Below are 16,447 nucleotides of genomic sequence, written 5' to 3' on the forward strand. Positions count from 1 at the left end.
CACATGACTGTAAGTCGCTTTGGATAAAAGCGTCTGCTAAATGGCATATATTTTATTATTATTATATTAGATAAGGGTCTAACGTTACACTCAATGACAATGCCTTTTCACTACACGCAAAGATTACATTTGAAATTAAAGTCTCATTCTGCTATTAATGACTGATTGTGCATCCGTCACATTACCAGTAATTAATTCAAGGACACAGTCGATTCATTCTGAATTGACTCGTGTAAAAAAAAATCGATATATATTCCTCCACTATGGTACACTGTTTTAGGACCTTGGGGAAGTCAGCACAGCGTCTCTCCCAATGGACCATAAAGAGTATGTTACTAACTTCCTTATGAAAGCAGAGGAAAGAGCTTCTTGGTACTAGTGAGGACAGTACAACTCAAGTAGTTTTACCTGCGGTTATGATCATAGTTCGCTCCTGAAAGAACTTCAATGCGCATTTGCAGCTCTTTTGAGAATAATCGCAATGGGAGCCTCGCAGTCTGCGGGCACTGAACACGAGTTCCAGGATCTGGCTGATCGAACTGGATGTAAGTAGCCTAGGCTTTACAATACTCTTAACAGTTTTATTTCACTTTCTATTTGATTATAATCAAATGCAAAATAACTCCTTATTTATCAATAAACAGACTAACCTTTGATGAAGGGAAAATACTATACATGTCCAAAAGTATGTGAACACCCGCTCACTGAATATATTCCAAAATCATGGGTATTAATATGGAATTGGTAACCCCTTTACTGCTATAACAGCTTCCACCCTTCTGGGAAGGCTTTCCGCTAGATGTTGGAACATTGTTGCAGGGACTTGCTTCCATTTAGCCACAAGGGCATTGGTGAGGTCGGGTAATGTTGGGCGATTAGGCCTGGCTCGCAGTTGGCTTTCCAATTCATCCCAAAGGTGTTCGATGGGGTTGAGGTTAGGGCTCTGTGCAGGCCAGTAAAGTTCTTCCACACTGAACTCGATAAACAATTTCTGTATGGACCTCGCATTGTGCATGGGGGCATTGTCATGCTGAAACAGGAACATTTTCCCCAAACTGTTGCCCCAGAATTGAAAGCACAATATTTTCTAGAATGTCTTTGTATGCTGTAGCGTTAAGATTCCCTTTCACTGGAACTAATTGGCCTAGCCCGAAACATGAAAAACGGCAGCAGATCATTATTTCTCCTCCACCAAACTTTACAGTTGGCACTATGCATTGGTGCAGGTAGCGTTTTCCTGGCATGCGCAAAACCTAGACTCTTTTTGGATTGCCAGTTGGGGAAGCGTGATTCATCACTCCAGTGAACACGTTTCCACTGCTCCAGAGTCCAATGGCGGCGAGCTTTACACCACTCCAGCCGATGCTTGGCATTGTGCATGGTGATCTTAGGCTTGTGTGCGTGCGGCTGCTAGGCAAAAGTAAAATCATTGCATGAAGCTCCTGACAAATAGTTATTGTGCTGAAGTTGCTTCCAGAGGCAGTTTGCTACCCAGTAGTGAGTGTTGCAACCGAGGACAGACGATTTGTACGTGCTATGCACTTCAGCACCTGCCGATCCCGTTCTGTGAGCTTGTGTGGCCTACCACTTCGCGGCTGAGCCGTTGTTGTTCCTAGATGTATCCACTTCACAATAACAGCACTTACAGTTGACCGGGGCAGTGTAGTGTCATTCCATTGAACATTTGATTAGAAGGTGGTAGGTGGTGGTAGGTAAGGACCCACTGTTTATTGAACCAGATGTATAGAATGTCATGCAACTTGCCAATATGGCTTGAGTCTATATGTTGAGTCTATAGGTTACTCTATAGTCAGATTTTTTACTTTGTAGTAAAAATTATAATTTGTGATTTCAATATTGCACTGTCAATTATGTATCTAAAAATTAATTGACAGTCCAACAAATATCACAGTATTTTTGGAAGTGAAAAGTGTTGCTTCCCCTCAGTGTATAACACGTGGATGAAGTACAGGTTTGCTTCCCCTCAGTGTATAACACGTACATGTTTGAAGTGGTAGCTAGGTGTTTGGAACATTGATCTGCTAATCTTATCAGCTGGCTGCTTTCATAAACGGGATGACTGATTTTCAGAAGAGAGGGTGAGAGAGTTCAATGAAGACTGATAATAATACTCTGATTGATCATGGACCGTTTCCAATAAAATTCCAACTTAAGTTTATTACCATGTGTGTAAAGTGAGAATGGAGATCTTGACAATGAATGCACCGCCACCTACATTAATCTCTACACCTGCCTGTGCAAAGTCTAGTGTGTGGTAGCCTATTGTTCTGTGGTTACTGAAGCATATTCACCTACAGTAGTTGTTGCTCCTGTAAATATCCATTTGAGTATGTGCTCTTAACAGGCACTGAGAGGCGAAGCAAGTTCCTCCTTTAAAATAAACACTATTGTCGGCTAAATAACCTCTTCCAAATATCACAAACTGTGGTTCTATAACTGTATCTAGCAACCATAACATTCAAATGCTCATGTGAAGACATTAGCCCACACATAAGTCAATAATTCAACGTTCCCTTTGAATGCAAATATAATCACACCAGTGTGTTTGTTTTTCCATCAGACTGATTGTGTTTTTTCATCAGGCTGATTGTGTTTTTATCATCAGGCTGATTGTGTTTTTATCATCAGGCTGATTGTGTCGTAGGCCCATTTTGTCACAGTTCTGAACAGGTCTATCTGTTCTGTACCTGTTTGCAACTTATTTTTTGCTACAGTTCATTGACATGTTTTGCATTTCACAACAGATAGAATCCAGAAGGAAAGCTTGAATGAAAATGAAAAGCAGTGTAAAGATATCCAAACAGTCTAGGAGGGCGGTGTATCTGGAAAAACAATAAAGCTAATCTGCTCTAAACTACTGTGATTGGTTTCTTTCAGTTTCCCTGGAGCAGATTGGCAACATCAACAAGAGATTCAGACAGCTGAGTAACAATGAGGAGACACTAAGGTATTGTCACCAACGCCCTCATACAGTCCACCAACGCCCCTACAGTCCACCAACGCCCCCTACAGTCCACCAACACCCTCATTCAGTCCACCAGCGCCCTCATACAGTCTACCAACGCCCTCATACAGTCCACCAACGCCCTCATACAGTCCACCAACGCCTCATACAGTCCACCAACGCCCTCATACAGTCCACCAACGCCCTCATACAGTCCACCAACGACCTCATACAGTACACCAACGCCTCATTCAGTCCACCAACAACCTCATTCAGTCCACCAACGCCTCATACAGTCCACCAACACCCTCATACAGTCCCCCAACACCCCTACAGTCCACCAACGCCCTCATTCAGTCCACCAACACCCTCATACAGTCCACCAACACCCCCTACAGTCCACCAACGCCCTCATTCAGTCCACCAACACCCTCATACAGTCCACCAACACCCCTACAGTCCACCAACGCCTTCATTCAGTCCACCAACGCCCTCATTCAGTCCACCAACGCCTCATACAGTCCACCAACAACCCCCTACAGTCCACCAACGCCTCATTCAGTCCACCAACGCCCTCATACAGTCCACCAAAGCCCTTATTCAGTCCACCAACACCCCTACAGCCCACCAACGCCCTCATTCAGTCCACCAACGCCTCATACAGTCCAGCAACACCCCCTACAGTCCACCAACGCCCTCATTCAGTCCACCAACGCCCTCATACAGTCCACCAACGCCTCATACAGTCCACCAACGCCCTCATACAGTCCACCAACGCCTCATACAGTCCACCAACGCCCTATACAGTCCACCAACGCCACATACAGTCCACCAACGCCCTCATACAGTCCACCAATGCCTCATACAGTCTACCAACGCCCTCATACAGTCCACCAACGCCTTATACAGTCCACCAACGCTTATACAGTCCACCAACGCCCTATATACAGTCCTCCAATGCCCTCATACAGTCCTCCAACGCCCTCATACAGTCCACTAACGCCCTCATTCAGTCGTCCAACGCCCCCATACAGTCCAGCAACACTCCCCTACAGTCCACCAACGCCTCATACAGTCCACCAACGCCCTCATACAGTCCACCAACGCCCTCATACAGTCCACCAACGCCCTCATACAGTCCTCCAATGCCCTCATACAGTCCTCCAACGCCTATACAGTCCACCAACGCCCTCATTCAGTCGTCCAACGCCTCATACAGTCCAGCAACACTCCCCTACAGTCCACCAACGCTCATTCAGTCCACCAACGCCCTTATACAGTCCACCAACGCCCTCATTCAGTCCACCAACGCCCTCATACAGTCCACCAACACCCCTACAGTCCACCAACGCCCTCATTCAGTCCACCAACGCCCTCATTCAGTCCACCAGCGCCCTCATTCAGTCCACTAACGCCCTCTTATACAGTCCACCAACGCCTCATATAATCCACTAACGCCTCATACAGTCCACCAACGCTCATACAGTCCACCAACGCCTCATACATTCCACCTAACGCTTCATACAGTCCACTAACGCCCTCATACAGTCCTCCAACGCTTCATACAGTCTCTCCAACGCTCATACAGTCCACCAACGCCCTCATACAGTCCACCAAAGCCCTCATACAGTCCACCAACGCCCTCATACAGTCCACCAATGCCCTCATACAGTCCACCAACGCCCTCACAGTCCACCAACGCCTTATACAGTCCACCAACGCGCTCATACAGTCCACCAACACCCTTATACAGTCCACCAACGCTCATACAGTCCACCAGCGCTCATGCTGTCCACCAGCGCTCATGTAGTCCACCAACGCCCTCATGCAGTCCACTAACGCCCTTATACAGTCCACCAACGCCCTCATACAGTCCACTAACACCCTCATACAGTCACCAACGCCCTCATACAGTCCACCAGCGCCCTCATACAGTCCACTAACGCCCTCATACAGTCCACCAGCGCCTCATACAGTCCACTAACGCCTCATACAGTCCACTAACGCCCTCATTCAGTCCACCAACGCCTCATACAGTCCACCAACACCCCTACAGTCCACTAACGCTCATTCAGTCCACTAACGCTCATTCAGTCACCAGCCCTTATTCAGTCCACCTAACGCCTCATACAGTTCACCAACGCTCATACAATCACTAACGCCCTTATACAGTCCACTAACGCTCATACAGTTCACTAACGCCCTCATACATTCCACTAACGCTCATACAGTCCACCAACGCTTATACAGTCCTCCAACGCTTTATATACAGTCCTCAACGCCTCATACAGTCCACTAACGCCCTTACAGTCCACCAAAGCCCCCTTTATACAGTCCACTAACGCCCTCATACAGTCCACCAACGCCTCATACAGTCCACCAACGCCTCACAGTCCACCAACGCCCTCATACAGTCACCAACGCGCTCATACAGTCCACCAACACCCTTATACAGTCCACTAACGCTTCATACAGTCACCAGCGCTTATGCTGTCCACTAGCGCCTCATGCAGTCCACTAACGCCTTATGCAGTCACCAACGCTCATACAGTCCACCAACGCCCTCATACAGTCCACTAACACTTTCATACAGTCCACTAACGCTCATACAGTCCACTAGCGCCTCATACAGTCCACTAACGCTTATACAGTCCACTAACGCCTCATACAGTCCACTAACGCCTCATACAGTCCACTAGCGCCTCATACAGTCCACCAGCGCCTCATACAGTCCACCAACGCCTCATACAGTCCACCAACGCCCTCATACAGTCCACCAACGCCTCATACAGTCCACCAACACCAACATATAGTCAGTCCATCATTGTCTGTTACCCATATCCATGTATTCATAACACATCACCTCTTCATTGAAAATAGTTTGAGTATTATTTACCTAAACTAAGGGTACTATTCAATCAGATCCGCTTTAGCCGACATCCACATAGCGGTTGTTTTGGCGGTGTCGGAGGTGAAACTGTGTTAGAGCTGTCAAATCCACAAGCAGCTCCTGGTATTATACCTAAAGAGAACATGAGATGCCAAAGAAACTTCTAGTTGGTAAATGGTAAATGTAAGTTGACAGTAAGAATGGAGACCCTGACAATGCATGTGCTCCCACCTTTATACAGTGGGGCAAAAAAGTATTTAGTCAGCCACCAATTGTGCAAGTTCTCCCACTTAAAAAGATGAGAGAGGCTTGTAATTTTCATCATAGGTACACTTCAACTATGGCAGACAAAATGAGGAAAAAAAATCCAGAAAATCACATTGTAGGATTATGGTGGAAAATAAGTATTTGGTCAATAACAAAAGTTTATCACAATACTTTGTTATATACCCTTTGTTGGCAATGACAGAGGTCAAACGTTATCTGTAAGGCTTCACAAAGTTTTCACACACTGTTGCTGGTATTTTGGCCCATTCCTCCATCCAGATCTCCTCTAGAGCAGTGATGTTTTGGGGCTGTTGCTGGGCAACACGGACTTTCAACTCCCTCCAAAGATTTTCTATGGGGTTGAGATCTGGAGACTGGCCAGGCCACTCCAGGAACTATTGTTGTCAGAGACTTGTGTATAGGTGGCAGGGAAGTCAGGCGCAGGCGAGTCAAACGGAGTGTAAAATGGAGTCTTTTAATAAATGTCCACGTAACATGCTCCATTACACTAATAAGAAAAATGAATATAAAACAAATATGGGTACGAAGACCCGTCGCGCACCTATACAAATAAACACTATACTGACAATTAACAATCTCTGACAAAGAAATGAGGGGAAACAGAGGGTTAAATACACAACAGGTAATAGATGGGATTGAAAACAGGTGTGTGGGAAGACAAGACAAAATCAATGGAAAATGAAAAATGGATCGATGATGGCTAGAAGACCAGTGACGTAGACCGCCGAGCACCGCCCGAACAAGGACACTTGTATGTCTTCCATTTCCTAACAATTGCTCCCACAGTTGATTTCTTCAAACCAAGCTGCTTACCTATTGCAGATTCAGTCTTCCTTTCTACAATTTTGTTTCTGGTGTCCTTTGACAGCTCTTTGGTCTTTGCCATAGTGGAGTTTGGAGTGTGACTGTTTGAGGTTGTGGACAGGTGTCTTTTATTCAGTTAACAAGTTCAAACAGGTGCCATTAATACAGGTAACGAGTGGAGGACAGAGGAGCCCCTTAAAGAAGAAGTTACAGGTCTGTGAGAGCCAGAAATCTTGCTTGTTTGTAGGTGACCAAATACTTATTTTCCACCATAATTTGCAAAGAAATTCATTAAAAATCCTACAATGTGATTTTCTGCATTTTTTTCTAATTTTGTCTGTCATAGTTGAAGTGTACCTATGATGAAAATTACAGGCCTCTCATCTTTTTAAGTGGGAGAACTTGCACAATTGGTGGCTGACTAAATACTTTTTTGCCCCACTGTAAATCTACACCTGCCTGCACGGAGTCGCATTATGAGAAATCTCATTCAGCCTTGTTTATAAGTTTGAACACTTGAATGTGAGATGTAATCTACACCTCGATTAGGCCAATAGAAATCCTCATCATTTTGTTTAATTATTTTAAATGTGAGTGTCATTATTTCTATATCGCTCACACTTTCTCCTTCTGAACTAATATTAGTGGGATGAGTGTGGCTTCGTGACAATGAACAAGAGCAGCTGCTCAGCAGTTCCACCTCTGACACCTCCAAAACATCAGCTATGCGGGTGTCGGCTATCGTCGGTTAACGCATGATCTGATTGAATCCAGGCCTAAAATAGTGCCTGCTAAGTCCTCTTGAATGTACACATGCACACAGACATAGGCACACACACACACACACACACACACACACACACACACACACACACACACACACACACACACACACACACACACACACACACACACACACACACACACACACACACACACACACACACACACACACACACAATCACTCATCATTGGCAGGTTGCCCTGCATAGTGACATAGTGATAGATTGCACATGCGTTCCCTTTAAAAAGAAAGAGGGGTGTGCAAGTATTTATTTTTGATTTTCTGTATTGTACTGAATTTAAATAATATGTATTGACAGAACAATAACCTTGACCTTTAGAAAAAAGACACCCTTTAACTTTGATTAATAGAGGTAAATAACTATTATATCATGTTTTCTGTTTTGTTGTTGACTTGTTACTAACGATTGTCATATCATGTTTCTTCTGCAGTCGAGAGGATTTGGCCAGCATCCCTGCTCTAGATAACAATCCAATCCGGGCTCAAATTATAAATGCATTCTTTGATAAAAGGTGAGTATATAGCCAAAGTGTAATATTGAAAATATCCTCCGACACATTGGTGTGGCTGGCTTCCGGGTTAAGTGGGTATTGTGTCAAGAAGCAGTATGGCTTGGTTGGGTTGTGTTTCGGAGGACGACGGCTCTCGACCTTCGCCTCCCGAGTCCGTACGGGAGTTGCAGTAATGAGACTAGACTGTAACTACAAATTCGATACCACGAAATTGGGGAGAAAAATAGGTAAAAAATATGTAAAATAAAAAACAATGATGAAAATATTGAAATCCCTCATGCAATACATCTTTACTGCCATTGACTGTTATAACCAAGTTGTTACACATAGACAAGAGTTTTGTTCATGAAGTAATCAGTGATGCTGTGAAGGCTTTAGTCGTGAAGCATGTTCAGCACATGGCTGTCAGTGAATTACCATGTAACTGTGACCCTATGCCTCTAATTGTTTGGTTGAACCAAACTGAACCCTGCCCTCACTGGTGAGCCTGGTTTAACCAGCTAAATGCCTCCTCTGTATCCTGATACAGAAACCTCCACCAGAATGAGACGGGTACAGTCCAGGAGATTGGCTTTGAGGAGTTTCTTATGGTGATGACTCACTTCCGCCCAGCAGCCATGGGCCTAACGGAGGAGGAGAGGGAGAACCTGAGGAGGGAGAAACTACGATGTGAGTTTGGTTTGGTGATGAGTAAAGTATGATTGTCTAAAAGTTGGGTTAGTACCCTGGGCTAATGCCTAGGCTTTAACTCAGTGAGCTAACATGGTCTTGAGTCATGCAGAATACATGGGTTTGATACTATGTCAACACCAAGATTTATAATTGAAGAAAAATAACATATCCTGAGTTTCTATTTTAAGGGCTATTCTTCAAGCGTAGATAGAATTCTAACAAAGTTTCAGTTCAGTAATCATACTCTTGTCTAGAATCTAAATATGGCCTAAAGTGCACCAGCCAGTCTGTCTTGATCCTCATAATCATGGCTGAATCTCAGAGGCAAATAGTTTTCTAATCATTCATTAGAGTCATTAGAGCCATTAGAGTCATATCCTTCCCCTGAACAATGATTGTAAGAGACCCTTAAGTTACACTATATTTGGGGAGAAAATATTTGGTAAAAAACATACTGTTTAGCTTGTTCCGCTTTGTCTCTTCAGTTCTGTTCAACATGCATGACACAGACAGCGACGGTACCATCAACCTGGAGGAGTACAGACGGGTAACGCCTCCCTTTACTTCTCTCTCCTCACCATAGTCCTCCAGGCCCAGGGCCTGTATTCACAAAGGGCCCGATTCAGACTTGGGAAATGTACGCCTTTCCTACACACTTCTCAGTAGTTGGTATTCACCTTGTGCTGGTGCGTAACAGGCTTTGCAGGCATGGTTCCCTTGGCGCACGGAATTCATTTAATTCAACTGCTGAAAACCCCTCCCACTTGCTAGCCAACAGATTTTCTCGTGGAGTTTCATTCAATATGTTTTTCAGTAAATGTATCTGAAGCCATCCCTTTGAATTTAGTGTTGGCCTGTCTTTAATTTGAATTTAGTATAGGCCTATCTTTCATTTGAATTTAGTGTAGGCCTATCTTTCATTTGAATTTAGTGTAGGCCTATCTTTCATTTGAATTTAGTGTAGGCCTATCTTTCATTTGAATTTAGTGTAGGCCTATCTTTCATTTGAATTTAGTGTTGGCCTATCTTTAATTTGAATTTAGTGTAGGCCTATCTTTAATTTGAATTTAGTGTAGGCCTATCTTTCATTTGAATTTAGTGTAGGCCTATCTTTAATTTGAATTTAGTGTAGGCCTATCTTTCATTTGAATTTAGTGTAGGCCTATCTTTAATTTGAATTTAGTGTAGGCCTATCTTTCATTTGAATTTAGTGTAGGCCTATCTTTAATTTGAATTTAGTGTAGGCCTATCTTTAATTTGAATTTAGTGTAGGCCTATCTTTCATTTGAATTTTCTTGACAGACTCAATAGAATTTATGGAGAGAACGGTTCAGAATATTAGGGATCAATTAATGAAAGCCATCTAACTATATGCATATTCATCTCTGTTTCAGAACTAATTGGTAGATTTAAAAATACTCTGATCTTGTATATTATTTAGGGTTAGGAAAGTATTTATGAATAAAATCAAATAAAATACAGTTGTTTGATTCATCCTGAAAGTTACCATATTCAATTGTTCAATCCATTACATATTGTAAGGTGTACAGTGTGAACAGTGTACAATAGGGGTTGAACAGTAGTCCTATAAATCTACCCTAATAATCATGGAACTGTGATGACAATGGTCCTGTCGTTACGGCTTACTCATTTACCTAGCTATTATCAATAGTTCTTATCAATCTGTAAATTGCAGTGCATGGAGAATGGTGTTATTTCCATCAGAAAAAAATCAAGTTGATGTTGTTCCACTTGGAGCCGACAGGTTTCTCGCCCTTATTCACAGTTTCAGCGCATGTAAAGGTGGGATTTAAGTCAAGGTCAGAATCCGGTGTATCTGTAGACACCACAGCCAAACCTTCATTTATTTGATCACCACCCCAAACGAACAGCAGGGTGAATAGCATGCTATTCTCATGCTAAAGATCAAGGTCAGTATACTCGTAGAGAGAAAAGTGCATATACAGTGGGGCAAAAAAGTATTTAGTAAGCCACCGACTGTGCAAGTTCTCCCACTTAAAAAGATGAGAGAGGCCTGTAATTTTTATCATAGGTATACTTCAACTATGACAGACAAAATGGGAGAATTTTTTTCCTGAAAATCACACTAGCATTTTTAATGAATTTATTTGCAAATTATGGTGGAAAATAAGGATTTGGTCACCTACAAACAAGCAAGATTTCTGGCTCTCACAGACCTGTAACTTCTTCTTTAAGAGGCTCCTCTGTCCCCCACTCGTTACCTGTATTCATGGCACCTGTTTGAACTTGATATCAGTATAAAAGACACCTGTCCACAAGCTCAAACAGTCACACTCCAAACTCCACTATGGCCAAGACCAAAGAGCTGTCAAAAGACACCAGAAACAAAATTGTAAACCCGCACCCCAAAGTGTCTCAGAGAAGTAGTGCTGATGAAACATCAGGTCCCCTGTCCACATAGTAATATTTTACATTAGGATCTAATAATATAATAAATAATAATATTAATAATAATAATATAAATAATAATAATAATATAATAATAATATAATAATAATATAATAATAATCTAAAACGCAATACTGATCCTGTCAGCACTCCTATCCCTGTGACACTTTGTGATGGACGGTTTATCATTGACCATTTTAGTATAAATTGAGTTTATTCCAAAATTCATGGCAGCTTTAAAGCTGAATTGCGTGTACATCAGAAATTCAAGATAACACAATAAATGACTAAATGTTTTATGGACCATTGTGCTGTTTTCTATCTAGGTGGTGGAGGAGCTCCTATCTAAGGCTGGCACTATCGGACAGGAGACCGCCAAAGCCATCGCAGACGCTGCCATGCTGGAAGTGGCAAGCACTACAAGGGGCAAAATGGTAACGGAGTTAATCACTAACACTGCTTTATTGTACTACTGATCAAATAGTTGATGAAGTAGGTATATGAGTAAGATATGCTGATAGCGCGATTAATTACAGTGAACCACACCTTATTTTGAAGTGCAAAGTACTGTTCTACTGTGTACTGCTTCGAGTCGTGCCTATGAACAGGTCATCATGCCATATTGCTTGAATTGGGTTACTTTGTTTTTCAGGAACCTGATGAATTCTATGAAGGAATCACTTTTGAAAATTTTCTACAGGTATGGTGTTACTGTGTATTGCACAAGATATTCAAATTGTCTGTTTCATTAAAAAAAAGGAAATGCCATTTCACTATGAGTTATACAAACACAAGCTATTAAAACAGTGACATTTGGTGTCTTTAAATTCTGGTATACTTTATATACAGTATACTTTCAATACTGTATACTTGATATACTTTATGCTGTTTACTTTATATAATGTATACTTTATTCTGTTTACTTTATACACTGTTTATTTATTTATATACTGTATACTTGATATACTTTATGCTGTTTACTTTATATACTGTATACTTTATTCTGTTTACTTTATATACTGTTTATTTATATACTGTACTGTATACTTTATATAATGTGTACTTTATACTGTTTATTTATATACTGTACTGTATACTTTATATACTGTATACTTTATTCTGTTTACTTTATACTGTTTATTTATATACTGTACTGTATACTTTATATACTGTATACTGCCATATCAGTCTTATATTCCACTACCCTTTCTCCCCTCAGATTCTAAACACCTTCGATATTGAGACGAGGATGCATGTTCGCTTCTTACACATGGACACTGCAACCTTGCGATGTGGAAAATCTAAATGAGCCTCGGTCTCCTTGAAGAGACATCGTTATGGTACCGCTGTTTTTGTTGAATTAGTCTCTCCCCTCTTCCTCTGTAATAAAGCCAAATACTTTTCATATGCACTAAAGTGTAATTAAATACCTTTCATATGCACTAATATTTAAATACAATTAATATGCACTAATGTTTTCATACTTTTAATTATTCATGGGAAATTATTATCAGAATAATACATTGTGATACATGACATGTAAATGCACAATATTATCTACATATACCCCCCTCAGCCTTCATACCCCCCTCCTCCCTTCATACCGCCCCCCTCATGTCAATGTTATGTTTACAGTACTAACATTTTGAGTGCCTAGATGTTCACATGACCTGTTATGTGGATCACTTCTGAGGATCAGAGTTGGCAATGGCATCCAGGGTCACTATTATTTTGGCTCACATTCAGAGCGTGAGACACGGGGCACAGTGCATTCCTACAGGGCTAGAGACTTGGGACTCATTTATCTACTTCACCCAGCTTTATTATGTCTGTGCTTTTCCAATTGAAACACTGGACACTGTCCTCTGCTATGGCCTTGGTAGGGAGACTTACAGCACTCTCTAAGTTGTAAGTTTCACCTTCCTACCCTCTAATACCAAAGAATAACCACTTAAATGTACTACTTCTTTGTTTAAGTTCAATTTCTAATACATTAAATGGATATTGTGCCCAAAGAAGTTGTAATAGCCTTGACAGTAATTTATATACATTTTCTATAAATTCAAAATAAAAAATTGTGATGAAAAATGTCAACATTATTTGTGTTTTGCGTGCATCTTCTTGTGAATACAGAAACACTTTACGCAGTTCCACTGAAGTAAATTAAGCAGAACGATTAGTTGATTGTTGTTCAATTTATGGAGCAGACTGTATATCAGTGTGAAGTTCAATATCTCTTTATTAACAAAATATAATCCCATCATGACAATGCATTTTTTCTAATTTAATTTATTTTACATCATAAGTTCAATTAAACAATTCACTGTACAAAATGTGGATAGCAAAACCAATGCTTTGAATGTACATTTACACCTTTATGAGGAAACATGAGGTTCTTTAAAAATAAATACGGACTACTACCTTCACAAACAAAATTTAAAAATTAATTTAGTTTGGAAAATCAAACAGATTTATAAAAGCTGGTTTGATTTGTGCAGACCCCATATCCTGGTTAAACCAGACTGAACACTGATGAAACAACAGTGAGCACAGCATTCAATCTTCTTATCTATGCATAGTCACTTAACGCTACCTACATGTACAAACTACCTCAAACACCTCAACTAACCGGTGCCCCCCCGCACATCGACTCTGTACCGGTGCCCCCGCACATTGACTCTGTACCGGTGTCCCCGCACATTGACTCTGTACCGGTGTCCCCGCACATTGACTCTGTACCGGTGCCCCCGCACATTGACTCTGTACCGGTGCCCCCGCACATTGACTCTGTACCGGTGCCCCCGCACATTGACTCTGTACCGGTGTCCCCACACATTGACTCTGTACCGGTGTCCCCACACATTGACTCTGTACCGGTGTCCCCACACATTGACTCTGTACCGGTGCCCCCACACATTGACTCTGTACCGGTGTCCCCGCACATTGACTCTGTACCGGTGTCCCCACACATTGACTCTGTACCGGTGTCCCCGCACATTTACTCTGTACCGGTGTCCCCACACATTGACTCTGTACCGGTGTCCCCACACATTGACTCTGTACCGGTGTCCCCACACATTGACTCTGTACCGGTGTCCCCACACATTGACTCTGTACCGGTGTCCCCACACATTGACTCTGTACCGGTGTCCCCACACATTGACTCTGTACCGGTGTCCCCACACATTGACTCTGTACCGGTGTCCCCACACATTGACTCTGTACCGGTGTCCCCACACATTGACTCTGTACCGGTGTCCCCACACATTGACTCTGTACCGGTGTCCCCACACATTGACTCTGTAATGTGGACGGAGAGAATGAGGTGAGTTAAACAACAGACACTACTCTCTGTCCCCTGTGTCGTGTGGACAGAGAGAATGAGGTGAGTTAAACAACAGACACTACTCTCTGTCCCCTGTGTCGTGTGGACAGAGAGAATGAGGTGAGTTAAACAACAGACACTACTCTCTGTCCCCTGTGTCGTGTGGACAGAGAGAATGAGGTGAGTTAAACAACAGACACTACTCTCTGTCCCCTGTGTCGTGTGGACAGAGAGAATGAGCCAATGCTCTCTGCATAATGTTCTCTGTAGATCAGAGTAGAGGTACGCTAAGCCCAAAGCTTATAAGTATGAGAAGTATTTTCTTGTGCAAGGATCTGTATTGGGATAGGACAGCCTGAGGAAGTACTTAGAACCGGGATATGCCATGTTTATGAATAGCATTAGCATCAAACAGCCTTCAGGGTTTAGAGTGTTAGCGGGAGTCAGTGTTAGAGGGATGAGGGAGGGTCTGTGCGTTATCAGTCACCTGCAGTAGGCTGTGAGGTCGTCGTCTGTGATGCAGGCCCCTCGTGGAGACTTTTGTCTGGGAGGTTGGTGGTCATCAGGGAGCTAGTGTTGAACCGGACGTGTCTGACTGGGTGCCTGAAAATAGACAGGAAGGAGAAACAACAAACACCATTTTTTACAATTAAATCTTTTTTATATGTATTTTTTTAAACATATTTTTCACACAAACCCAAACACACACAAACACTCACAAACCCAAACACTCACAAACCCAAACACACACAAACACTCACAAACCCACACAAACCCAAACACACACAAACACTCACAAACCCAAACACTCACAAACCCAAACACAAACACTCACAAACCTACACAAACCCAAACACACAAAACCCAAACACACACAAACCCAAACCCACACAAACCCAAACCCACACAAACCCAAACACACAAAACCCAAACACACACAAACCCAAACACTCACAAACCCAAACACTCACAAACCCAAACACTCACAAACCCAAACACACACAAACCCAAACACACGAAACCCAAACACACACAAACCCAAACACATTCACTAAGGAGCTGAGAATTGATCAATCAATACTGATGCACCTATTGGAAGTGACAGGAACCGCAAGACACATAAATGAGGATATGAATAAGTGCAGAACAGCACATGTCAGTACTCTACCTGCCTTTAGGGATACAAACAAATAGATGTATCAACAGATGCACACTAAACAACCAAGAGAAAGAACTCTCTTGTCCCACCTTCCACAGGTTGGCTCCCATCCTCATCTCCCAGAAGCAGACCAATCCCTCAACCTCAGCCACTCACAATCTTCCAATCGTCTGCCTGCACGGAGGTCACGCCCATGTGGTGGGCGTACAGTGATGTCACAGAGGAGCCGGTGCGCAGGTAAAACACCCTCACCCTGAAACGGAACACACAGAGAGGAAGTTGTAATTTCATATTTACTAGATTACCAGAGCAACAGTGGTGTCTCAAAACAATGAATTACAGAGGGAACTAACAGAGAAGCAGTGAGACATGATCAGAGAAGATACACACCAACAAAGACAGGTAGAAACAGCAAGAGCAGGTGGCATTGAGAGGTTTTCATCTGCTTCTGCCCTCATATAAACCAAAATGTCATTACTATAGCCACCAATAACACAAATTCACTCAAAGCTACAGGTATTGTAGGTGTTCTGAACTGATTAAACATGATCTCTGTCCCAAATCCCACCCTATTCCCTATATAGTGCACTTCTTTTC

At 42.5% G+C, this 16,447-nt stretch overlaps 1 protein-coding gene across 1 annotated transcript; it reads left to right on the forward strand.

Annotated features, from left to right (window-relative positions):
- The first annotated feature begins 310 nt into the window (after positions 1-310).
- Positions 311-13,454, forward strand: LOC124023583 (calcineurin B homologous protein 3-like). Its single transcript, XM_046337964.1, has 8 exons — positions 311-545; positions 2,899-2,968; positions 8,184-8,264; positions 8,794-8,933; positions 9,422-9,483; positions 11,693-11,800; positions 12,019-12,066; positions 12,586-13,454. Exons 1-8 carry the CDS (start codon positions 482-484, stop codon positions 12,673-12,675), a joined length of 663 nt encoding a protein of 220 aa, XP_046193920.1. The 5' UTR covers positions 311-481; the 3' UTR covers positions 12,676-13,454.
- The last annotated feature ends 2,993 nt before the right edge of the window (positions 13,455-16,447 follow it).

This window comes from Oncorhynchus gorbuscha, unplaced genomic scaffold, assembly GCF_021184085.1.
Source record: "Oncorhynchus gorbuscha isolate QuinsamMale2020 ecotype Even-year unplaced genomic scaffold, OgorEven_v1.0 Un_scaffold_1646, whole genome shotgun sequence".
Taxonomy (NCBI): Eukaryota; Metazoa; Chordata; class Actinopteri; order Salmoniformes; family Salmonidae; genus Oncorhynchus; species Oncorhynchus gorbuscha.